This window comes from Micromys minutus (assembly GCF_963924665.1).
Source record: "Micromys minutus genome assembly, chromosome: 25".
Classification (NCBI taxonomy): domain Eukaryota; kingdom Metazoa; phylum Chordata; class Mammalia; order Rodentia; family Muridae; genus Micromys; species Micromys minutus.
In genome coordinates, this window is record NC_137960.1 from 18,750,278 (window position 1) to 18,762,149 (window position 11,872).

Sequence of the window (11,872 nt, forward strand, 5' to 3'; positions counted from 1 at the left end):
GCAAATTTCTCTTTCTAACTCTATGAAGAATTCATTTGGAATTTTGATGGGGCTTGCATTGAATCTGTAAATTTCAGAAAGATGGCCATTTTTACAATGTTGATCCTTCCAAGCCATGAGCATGGGAGATCTTTCCATCTTCTGAGATCTTCATTTTTGGTTGTGAGCCTAGCCTTTAACAGCTGAGCCATCTCTCCAGCTGAGATCTTCATTTTTTTTAATTCAAGGATGTTAATTTCTTGTCATAAAGATCTTTTACTAGCTTAGTTAAGGTCACACCAAGGTATTTCATATTGTTTGTGACTATTGTGAAGGGTGTCTTTTACTTAATTTTTTTTCTCAGCATGTTTATACTTTGAGTAGAGGAAGGCTACTGGTTTGTTTGAGTTAATTTTATAACCATCCACTTTGCTGAAGTTGTTTATCAACTGTAGGACTTTTCTGGTGAAATTTTTGTGGTCACTTAAATATAATATTATATCATCTGTAAATAGTTATATTTTGACTTCTTCCTTTCTGACTTAAATCTGGGTTTGATTATTTCCTCATGTCTACTGCTCTTGGGTGTATCTGCTACTTTTTGTTATAGAGCTTTCAGGAGTGCTGACAAGCTGCTAGTGTATGCTCCATCCAGTTTCTTTTTGGATACATTCAGAGCTATGAGTTTTTCTCTTATCATTGCTTTCATTGTATTCCATAAGTTTGGGTATGTTGAATCTTCATTTAGGTTGAATTTTAAAAATCTTTAATTTCTTTCTTCATTTCTTCATGAACCAAGTTATGATTGAGTAGAGCATTGTTCAGCTTCCATGTGTATGTGGGCTTTTTATTTTATTTTTTTTGTTGTTGCTGTTAAAAACTAGCCTTAATCCATGGCAATCTGATAGGATGCATGGGAGTGTTTTGATCTGTGGTGGCCTGTTTTATGACCAACTATATGGTCAGTTTTGGGAAGGTGCCAGGAGGTGATGAGAAGAATATATATATATATATATTTTTTTTTTGTTGTTTTAGGATAAAATATTTTATAGATGTCTGTTAAATCCAGTTGGTTCATAACCTCTGCTAGTTTTGTTGTGTCTCTGTTCAGTTTCTGCTTCCATTATCTGTCCATTGATAGAAAAGGGGTGTTAAAGTCTCTCACTGTTATTGTGCGTGGTATAATGTGTGCTTTGAGCTTTAGTAAGGTTTCTTTTATGGATGGGGGTGCTCTTGTATTTGGAGCATAGATGTTCATTATTGACTGTTCATCTTGATAGATTTTTCCTGTGATGAGTAAAAAGTGCCCTCCCTTAACTTTTTTTGATAACTTTTGGTTAAAAATCTCCCTCCTTCCCTCCTTTCCTCTCCTTTATATTAGAGAGCCTACTTCAGACTGTTTCTTGGGACCATTTGCTTGGAAGGTTTTTTTTTTTTTTTCCAGCCATTTACTGTGAATTAGTGTCTGTCTTTGTCTCTGAGAAGAGTTTACTGTAAGCAGCAAAATGCTGTATCCTGTTTACATATCCAGTCTGATAGTCTATGTCTTTTTATTGGGGAATTGAGTCAATCATGTTAAGAGATATTAATGAATAGTGATTGTTGTTTTCCATTATTTTTGTTGTTAGAGGTAGAATTTTGTTTGTGTGTTCTTCTTTTTTTTTTTCTTGCATGATTATTTTCTTGCTTTTCCTAGGGTGGAGTTTCCTTCCTTGTGTTGGAGTTTTCTATCCACTATCCTTTGTAGTGCTGAATTTGTGGACATATATTGTGTAAATTTGGTCTTGTCCTGAAATATCTTGGTTTCTCCAACTATTGTAAATGAGAGTTTTCTGTATTTAGTAACCTGGGCTAGCATTTGTGTTCTCTTAGGGTCTGTACGATGTCTGTATGAAATATTTTAGCTTTCATAGTCTCTGTTGAGAAGTCGAGTGTAATTCTGATTGATCTGCCTTTATATATTACTTGTCCTTTATTTCTTACTGTTTTTAGTATTCTTTCTTTGTTTTGAACATTTGGTGTATTGACTATTATGTGTCAGGAGGAATTTCTTTTCTGGTTCAATCTATTTGGAGTTCTTTAGGCTACTTGTATGTTCATGGTCATCTTGCTATTAAAGTTAGGGGAACTTTCTTTTCTAATTTTGTTGAAGATATTTACTGGGCCTTTATTTTTATGTCCTCACCCTCTTCTATACCTATTATTCTTAGGTTTGGTCTTCTCATTGTATCCTGGATATCCTAGATATTTTGGATTAGGAGCTTTTTCATTTTTTGCATCTTCTCTGACTTTCGTGCCTATGTTTTCTATGTTGTCTTCTGCCCCTGAGATCCTCTCTTCAATCTCTCATAGTATGTTGGTGATACTTGTATCTATGACTCCTAATTTCTAGGTTTTCTTATCTCCAGGGTTGTCTCTTCTTGTGATCTCTTTATTGTTTCTATTTTCATTTTCAATTTCTTTACCTGTTTGGTTGTGTTTTCCTGTAGCTCTTTGAGTTACTTTTGTGTTTTCTCTTTAAGAGTTTTTACTTATTTATGTGTGTTCTCCTGTAATTGTTTAATGTAGTTATTCATGAGCTTCTCTAGGACCTCCATCATTGTCATGAAGTATGATTTTAAGTCCATGTCTTGTTTTTCTGGTGTTTTAGGAAATTTACTACTTTCTGTGGTAGGAGAACTAGGTTCTGGTCTTGCCAGTTTGTCTTGGTTTCCATTGCTTAGTTTCTTTTGCTTTCCTCTTGCCACCGTGTTATCTGTGATTATAAGTGATCTTGTTGTCTCTGACTGGAGCTTGTCTGTCCTGTAGGTCTGAGGGCCCATGAGCTCAGGAGGGAGCTGGCTTCTGGGTGATAGGCTCTTTCCGGGCAGGCAGTGAGTTCTGATGGAAGTTATTTGGCTCTGTCTCTATGGGCTTGGGTGGCTCTTCTGAGTGCTCAGCAGTGGGAGGGCAGGCCCTGAGTCCTGATGGTGATAACCCAGCTCTCTCTCTGGGACAGAATAGATATGTTCCCAGAGAGTACCAAAATACCTGCACTCAGAGTTCCCAGAGGTCTCTCCCCAGATAGAAGGTGGGTGTGTGAGTGGTAGGATCACTGTGGGCTCAGGTGGAAGAGTGCTTGTGAGACTCTACTGGGTGCTCAGCTGTCTGTGAGCAGGCCTGATCCCTGATGGTGCTGACCTGGCTCTCGCTCCCAGTTGAACAATTTTAAGATGGACGCATTTCATAAGAAGTTTCCATTTCCATAGGATAACCTCTACTCCTGCAAAATGCCTTGGTTATCAATGCCTAAAGATCCAGGGTCTCTTATTTTTCACTTTGAGCAGTACTCTTGGAAAGTAAATGCTGCATCACTGAGCAGTGGATGGTGATTACATGAATAAAAGAGCTCCATGAGATCTGTGTGAATCTGCTGAGCCAGCATAAACAACCCCTGCTTTGCCCATAAGCCCTGTAGTTTTGCTGCTATTAGCACCTTTTAGTTGTATGAAATGACTATTTGATAAAATAGTAAGTATTAAGGAACTAAAGTTGACTGTGAGTGAGGAAAGGTGAGCAATAGAAAAAAGAAGAAAAGCAAACCTAGGATGTGTTTAATATCTGGAAAAAATACTGTATTTGGAGACTGCTTAATGCAGCCATTTCTCTTTCATTCCCAGAGTTTAGCTTATCACTGTAATATGCCATGATTAAGACACAGGAGGTCTAGTGGATGTTGATTTGAATAGCAGTGAACCTTGACTTCAAAACGTATTGAGCAACTGAAAGTTCATAATGAGATCTGAAAAAAAAATGTCATGAAAAGAAGATGATTATGATCAACTTCATTAACTTTGTTTTCTCTTTTAAATCTAAACAGGGAAATAAAAGCAATATGGAAATCATACACCATCTCTCTCGGGAATACTTTTTTGTTTCCCAGAAAACTAATTTGCAACTGATTGAATTAGAATGGAGAGACTCCAAGCGAACAGTCTTTTATGGCAAAATAGAAGATGAAAACGTTACAGAGAGGAAGTAAATATCTATAAACATCTTTTCATTTCTGCTTGCCAAACCACACAAAAAGTTAATCATACACTCAAACCCCTCTTAGCATTTAAAAAGAAAGCAATCTGGTTCTTCATTTCATGTGTTAAGCATTGGTAAATACTGTGTTTGCAGTGTGTTGTCTCCGCACATGTAACTAATCGTTAGTGTTTGGTGAACTTCCCTGAGCATCACTCTATGACTTCATTCACAGTGCGGTTCTGTGGTGCTGTGCAGTGTGGGTGAAGCACTTTTACATCCTAGTCATGGTGTTCAACTTGCTGTCTTAGTGAAGGGGAGATGGAAAGATATGGCCTCAGATGAAAGACAACTATGAATAAAGTGGACTGGGCAGGAAATAGGTATAATTAATTATATTGCTACAACCGACTTTAAATTTCAAAGTTGAGTTATTTTCTGGTGGAATTGTTTTAAATCCTATTCAGTGATGGTCCAAGCACCAATATTCTCATGGAAAAGTAAGTAAAGGTTATACTTTCTGCAACAGAAGTTATGTTGATTAAAGAGACATGAATTAATGTTGAGCCTCACTAATAATCTGTAGAAAGTAAAGTTTGAAACAGTATGTGTGCTAATCTTTAAGATTATCTTTTAATGTTTTTTTTTTAAATGACAAGTTCCTATCTTTGTCAAATGTCAGTTCCAATACACTTCTGGCCTAAATGCAAACCTCAGAAAGCATTTAGAGAGTGACCTGTTTTAGGCTTCAAATTCTTTGCAATGTTTTAAGTACTTTAACTCGCAGTGTTTCAGAATTCACAGTTTGAGAGTATAAGGAAAGAAAACAACTTCAAGACAGGTTTCAAATATGCACCATTAGTTTTAAGGAAGAGAAATGGGTAAGGACATGAAAGTATTATGTTTGTGATTTTCACCATTGTTGGGCAAGATCACTGACTAAAAGAACTTCGATTTTTTAGTTTGTTTACAGTTTCTATGTATCATCTCCCATGACAGGGAGGTCACACATGGCAGCAGGAACTGAGGCAGCTTGTCACACTGCATGGGCACTCAGGTAGCAGAGATAAAGAAAGGCTAGCACTAAATTTTCTTTCCCCTCTATGTCCACCCCTGGTCTTTGGAACATGGAATGGTTCCGGCCATGTTAGAGATGATGAGTCTTTCCACCTCAACCTAATATATGGATTCCTTCACACACATGCTCGGAGATTTGCCTCTACATGATTCTGGAATTGTGTAAAGCTGACAATCACATTATCACAACTATGAAAGTGGGGAATTTTATGGGGACATAGGCATGAACTATTCACCTCCCTTTAGGGAGCAACTTGTTGCCTTGGTTACTGCACAGCAATAGTCACAAAGCTGCAGCTAGTCTAGGGCTTTTGCAGACACCCATCATTTGATTTCAGAAAGACACTGTGTTCAATATTATACTTTTTCCAAAGTAGCCACACACATGGCTTATCTTAATGTATCTTTATGTTATAATTCCTTAGTTTTTTTTTTTTTTTCAGATGGTTGTTCTCAAATTTACAGAGGTCTGCCTGCCTCTGCCTTCTGATTGCTGGTATTATAGGTGTGTGCCACTATGCCCATATTTGCTTTAAGATTTAAACATACCTCACAGGTACATAGTTTTAGAATTTGATCCTAGAAGGCAGTGCAACTGGATTATTAATAGTTTAATAAGTCTCAACAGTGGGGTTACTACCTGTCTCAATGGTTTATGTTCTCAGATAAAAGAAACACACTCAGCCTTTATATTTTCATATCTCTTAAGCAGCACAATAGCTGTTAGGATCTACTTCCCACCAACTACTCTGAATTACTTATTACTAATCACTAGGTTTCTGGCTGCTCTCAGCCCAATTGAGCAGACCTCTGGACTTTTCTTTTGTACCATTTACATGGCGGCTCTGCTTCTCCCTGCAGCACATTTTTATACTTTCATTGTGGCCTCTGTGTCTCCATCTCCTCCTCATGTTCCCCAGCCCAGGAACACTAAACCTTGCTTATGTCTTTTCTCCCCAGCTGTTGGCTGCTGGAATTGTTATTTACCGATCAGAATTAACTGGGGGCAAGTTCCCAGAAGCTACATACAGACCCTCTTTTGCAAGCAGTTTTGGGGGACTAATTAGCATTAGAATACAAGCAGCTACATATAAACTTAAGAGGCTGTGAATGTTTTGTGAGTAGGACCATCAATTTCTTGGTGCTGGCCTTTGGTTATGCCTAGCCCCTGTCTCTAGTGTCTCTGTGACATGGACATCCACTTCTGGTTCTTGCACATCATGAACTGTTTCATCATGCCTTCCTCCACCATAGGAGAACAAAGCTCTGTGGAACACTGGACAAGAATAACCTACCTTCTAAGATGTTCTGCCAATTACTACAGTTGCTGAGATGCAAGAGTGATGCTTTGTCTACCCATCTTTTCAACCATAGGTCATGTAAATCGAACAGTAGTTAAAACAGAAGAGACTGGCAGCATTATTTAGTGGTAAAATATGTATATGGCATACAAGAAGCCCTGTATTCAATGCCAGTGCTGTAAACCAATCACTAGTCTAACCATTTGAACAATAAAACAGCTACTCAACTACTCACCTCACCAACCAATAAGCAAAACAAGGAAACCCAAACACACCAAGACATTGCAAATAGAAATGTTTGATCCATTTTTTTCCTGTCTTTATCCCTATCCAATAGTTATTTAAATGCATGTATCCAGTCTTGTATAACCCAAAAGTTTCTCTAAAAGAATCCTATCCTGATGTTTTGTGTCTAGTCTTATCCCTGTGATGTCTGCTCTTTTCTGAAAGGAAATGGAAGGGTAGATCTGGAGGAGAGGGGAGGTGGGACAATCTCAGAAGAAGTAGAGTGGGGGAAAACTGTAGTTGGTATGTATTGTATTAGAGAAGAACAAAGAATCATGTCCAAGTATAAAATATAGTAAACATTTTTTTTTGTTAATGAAAATAAGCTTTGTTACATCAAGTAATAAATACAAAGATGCAATGTTGTGATCAGCTCACAGTAAACACAGAACTGAGGTCGACAGTCTCAGGACGGACATTTGCAGGGTGCTTGATAGGTTGGGTAGATTGCCCTTTCTTCTGTATTTATAACCTGTGCATTGTAAAGATTGAATTCTAAGCACTTAGTCATGCAATCATTTAAGCAAATGAAGCAGGGTCTACGCTGTACACAGGCGGGTCAGCTACTAAGCAAACGTGCTGTGGTTTGCACTCAACTCCTGAGAGGCAGGTGAGCTCTTGGAAAGGAAGTCAGCTGGGGTGACGCAAATGGAAAATGTATCCAAAGGGAGATTAAAGGGGACACTGGTATTTGGGGACAAACAATAGCTTGCCGTGAAGTGGCTTCACAAACCTCTTCCACATGCTTGAAAAGAAAAGACCTGGGTCATTTCTAACTATTTAAAATGCACATCGTCCGTTACTGCAAAATGTCTTCCCAACCTTTTGAGAGTGGGTTCAGATCTTAATGACTGTATTAGAAAAATCACTGCCATTTTGAACATAGCCTCTCATCTCCATGGGGTAGTGAGATGGGCCTTCAGATTGACCAGGGGGCTAGGACCTGGCATTAAGTCTGTTTCAACCAATCAGTCCTGAGCCAGGCTTCAGAATGAACAATGCCCTGTTTTAACCTCTTGCTTCCTGCATATGTGGGTCTGATCTCTTTCCCCAGCTCTTCAATGATGGCCAGCAGCTCTGCATATTTAGTCTGAGGCACCTGGCTATTTCCATATCCCTGGGTGTAACCTAGCGATGGAGGCCCATAGTCACTCAGCAGCTGGAAATATCTGGAGGAGGTGGCCATGCTAGTAGAAGGTGAATGGACACTTCCGGCGTTGAGGAGGGCCGCGTGCATGTGCACAGTCAAGTTTGGCTTGTACCACATCCCCAAGGGCGGCGTGGGGCACCTGGCAGAGCTGGGCCAGGCTGGGAGCCTGGTGGCAAGGTTGAGGTCCTAGCCAGTGGCCCCACATCCCTGCACCTGTCCGAGCTCTGCAGGAGCCTGTACACTTTTGGTTGTGGCTGGCTTGGGCCGCGCCACTTTAGTAAGCATTTTAAAGAACATTTTATATGAGCGTTATGCTCATTGTAACTAGTAAGTTTTCAGTGCATACTATCAAACCTTTTAAATAAATCAAGTACTGACAAAAAATATATTCTTTATAGTTTTATGCAAAAATTCTTTTAAAATCTGTACATTTATCTTTGTGTTTTAAAATAAAGTTGTTTAATTTTTTTAAAAAAAAGGATGTAGAGTTACTTATATTTTCCTCAATAATAAATAAAAACAGGGGTTGTAATAAAAAAAGAGCATTGGCTACATTGTAGAGAGGCTTTTTTCTTCTTCTTTAACTTGATATATTTAATTATAGTATAATTCTTATATAACATACTTCCTAGATATTGTGCGAGTCTAGTCATTGTATCAGTGGGTAGTTTCAGGCGTCTTCCATCAAAAACAATGATAGGATGGAGATCAACCCACATGCATGTAGCATATTTCAGTATATAGGATCTGGTGAGCTGAGTAAATTAGTTCAGATATCCAGGAGCTTGGATAGCTCATTGCTTTCAACTGCATCTTTGTGAATAGTCTCACTGCAGGGACAGGCAGACAGACTGGCAGATAAATTCATCTTGGCTCTACATGGCAGACTGGTTGCTAAAGACAATTGTGAACGTCTAGTGTACATGGGTTTTATAAATATCGCCAAGCAACCTTTTATTCTTTCCTTGGTTCCCATTGGCTCTTTCTCTAGTCTTTGCGATTCTGTGGCCCACAGTTTCTTCCCAGTTCCTGGTTTCTGTATCACCTTTGGTAGGCACTTCTTTCTGTTTAGTTTCAGGATATGCATAAGCAAATCTCTCCAGTCACATAGCTTTCTAGTTGTGGGGAATCTCGGTCTGTCTATATTTCTGATTATATATACACTATCTGGCCATGGCAAAATCTAACTCTGGGCATGTAGGTGACAGTAATATATACCCACACCCATCTTATTCCCAGTATCCAAATATGAGCTCATCAGAGCATCATCTCTATACATCATTTACCATCCTAAAGATGATTCTTCACAAAATTAAATACTGAGCTTACAATCTATAGACACCCCATGTATTAAAAGTGAAAGATTTTAAGTGAGCACTTAAAAAGATAAAAAAAATATTGTTCAGAGAAAATAAATGCTGGGAAATGATATAATGTGCAATATAATCTGAATATGAATGAAATAATCATTGTTTAATGTGTCTGATTAAAAACAATTTCAACAGTAGACACTAATCTAAACTTTAACCAATCTCTTAAATGAGTGTTCCATCAAGACTCTGACCCAGCCTCACCTCATTCATCCCATGTCATGTGCATCCCAAGCAGACAGTGTTCTCAAATGCATTCATATCCGCAGAGTTCTATCCTCTTTAGGTCCATATGTGATTGGTGTCACTCTTGGTGTAGCACTAACAGCGATAGGTTTTTCTGGGAAGAAGTTAAAGCTCAATGAGTCTGAAATGTGATACAATAGGACTTAGCCATTTTCAAGAAGAACATAAAATCTCAGGGATGGGTGTGCATATCCAGATGAAAGGCCATCTGCATTTGCAAGAGGGAAACCACACCATAAACTCACAGTCAGTTATTTGCTACTGTTGATGGCTGTCTTCATATTATGGTGGCAGAGCTGAAAAAACAACCTTGAGATCACCTGGCTAGTAAAAAATTAAATTATTTTCTTTCAAGTGTGTGGGCAAACATGTGCATGTGTTGTGTGTGTGTGTGTGTGTGTGTGTGTGTGTGTGTGTGTGCACATCTCCATGTGGTTGCCTGAGCATATATGTATACAAAATGGGACAGCCAAAGGTTGACTGTGTTCTTGGATTGCTCTCCAATTATTTACTTCTTTAGTGAAATTATCTCGCACTGACTTGAAGCTCATTCATTCATCTGAATTGTCTCGCCAATGAGCCTCAGCTCCTCTCTTTGCTCACTACCCTTTGTCCCAGTACTAGGCTTGCCAATGTGTGTCACTAGTCCCATCTTTTTATGATGATGGGGATTTGAACTCAGTTCTTCCAACCTTATTTCCAGACATTTTATAAACTAATCCAAACCCTCTACCAGGTTCTTTAGAGAAAAGCACTTCACTATAGTCTAATTTAATTACTTCTTACTGTGATAAGAGAAGATGTATATACTCTTCTTAAGGGGAAGAATCAAATTAACATATATAGTTCTATCTATTATGATTATAATACTGTGTAGAAGAGAGACTTGATGGGTTTATCAGAATTGCAAACACTGAGCTTAGATAAAGGAAATGAGTTATCACCAGCCAATGCCTAATGAAGTAATCAATTCGATGATTATTGTAATTATTTTTCTCAAGAGCAGTGGAGGGAGAAGAGAAGCAGATTTTATGATTAGCAGGGAGGAGAGAAAAAAAGGTATTTTCTTCCCTAGCAAGTGGGACCACCACAGACATAGAGGTATTGACTGTTTATTCATTATGACCCTATCACTCCTTAGGTTTAGCAGCCCTTCTGATTGACAGCATGGCAGGCTATGATACCCTTTAGCTGGCTGGCGATGTGAACACAACTCTAGTTTGCTCACAAGAAACTGGAAAGAGAGGAACATTTCCTTACAAGGAGAAGGAATAGAAGCCCCATTCTCTGTTCTCTATTTTTGCAACATTACCTTTGGTAATGTATCTGTAATCAGTCTTCTGCAGTCTCCTATGGATTCAACTCATTCTCTGTGACTCTTCTTTGTATCAGTCATTACTCTTGTTTATAATTTATAGTTTTTAATTTTGCTTCCTAGGTAAATGATCTGGCTTTCCCTGACCTTTTTACACTGCTAAATGCTGATTTGAATTACTCCACCACAGTTTCTCCAAGGGGCCAGCAAATTACCTAATTGTGGTGGCAAATGGTTTTGAGTGAAAATTCTGTCTTTCCCCAGAAGCATGGATTCAAAGCATCTTTCTCCTATTTCAAGCAATGTAATTCCAGCTTTAGTTCTGTACCCTGCAAGTATACGTTTACTCATCCATATTTGACTTTCCTTGGAAAATGAAAGGCTAGAGCTAAATATCTTTGCTAACATTGGTGATGTGTGTGTGTGTGTGTGTGTGTGTGTGTGTGTGTGTGTATGAGAGAGAGAGAGAAAGAGAGAGAGAGAGAGAGAGAGAGAAGAGACATTTATTGGTATTCATGCATATGTGTATATGTGTGAATGTCACAGATGATATCAGGTGTCTTCAACCCATCTTTATCTAGATGTTTCAGTTGAAAATACATTTATTTCATATAATATATCCTGGTTACAGTTTCCCCTTCCTCTAATTCTTTCTACCTCCCCTACTATTTAAATCTACCTCCATTTGGTTTCTCATAGAAAACAAACAGACTTCTAAGGTATAATAATAAAAATAAAAATAAAATATAATATAACAAAGCAAACACATTGGAATGAGAAAAAACAAACAAGGAAGGGGTCAAGGAAAGGCACAAGAAATGGATATCTATACAGAGACCTACTTGTTCACACACTTAGGAATCTGGTAAAAATTTAAAACCAAACCATAGTATATTCACAAAGAACCAGTAGGGTTAATAAACTCAGAAAATAAAACAAAATAAAAATTACTAATAAAACCAGGGGTGTATTGGGGGAAGAGAAGCCCTGAATCAACATTATGGGGCAAGACAACTCTACAGTGCTATTTGGTTCATTTTCTATTGGCCATTTACTGCTGGGCATGCAGCCTACCCTCAAGAGTAGTTTGTTTCCCCAAGGAGACTCACTTGAGGAAAATGAAAATTTTCATTTCCATGAG

General features: G+C 38.2%; 1 protein-coding gene across 1 annotated transcript; it reads right to left on the reverse strand.

The window, feature by feature from the left end:
* Nucleotides 1–7,599: 7,599 nt before the first annotated feature.
* Nucleotides 7,600–7,917, reverse strand: LOC308437118 (cyclin-dependent kinase 2-associated protein 1-like; the record flags this gene model as incomplete). The annotated part of the gene is made up of 1 exon (XM_080938193.1): nt 7,600–7,917. The coding sequence occupies one exon, from the start codon at nt 7,915–7,917 to the stop codon at nt 7,600–7,602; it is 318 nt and encodes a 105-aa protein (XP_080794319.1).
* Between the last annotated feature and the right edge of the window lie 3,955 nt (nt 7,918–11,872).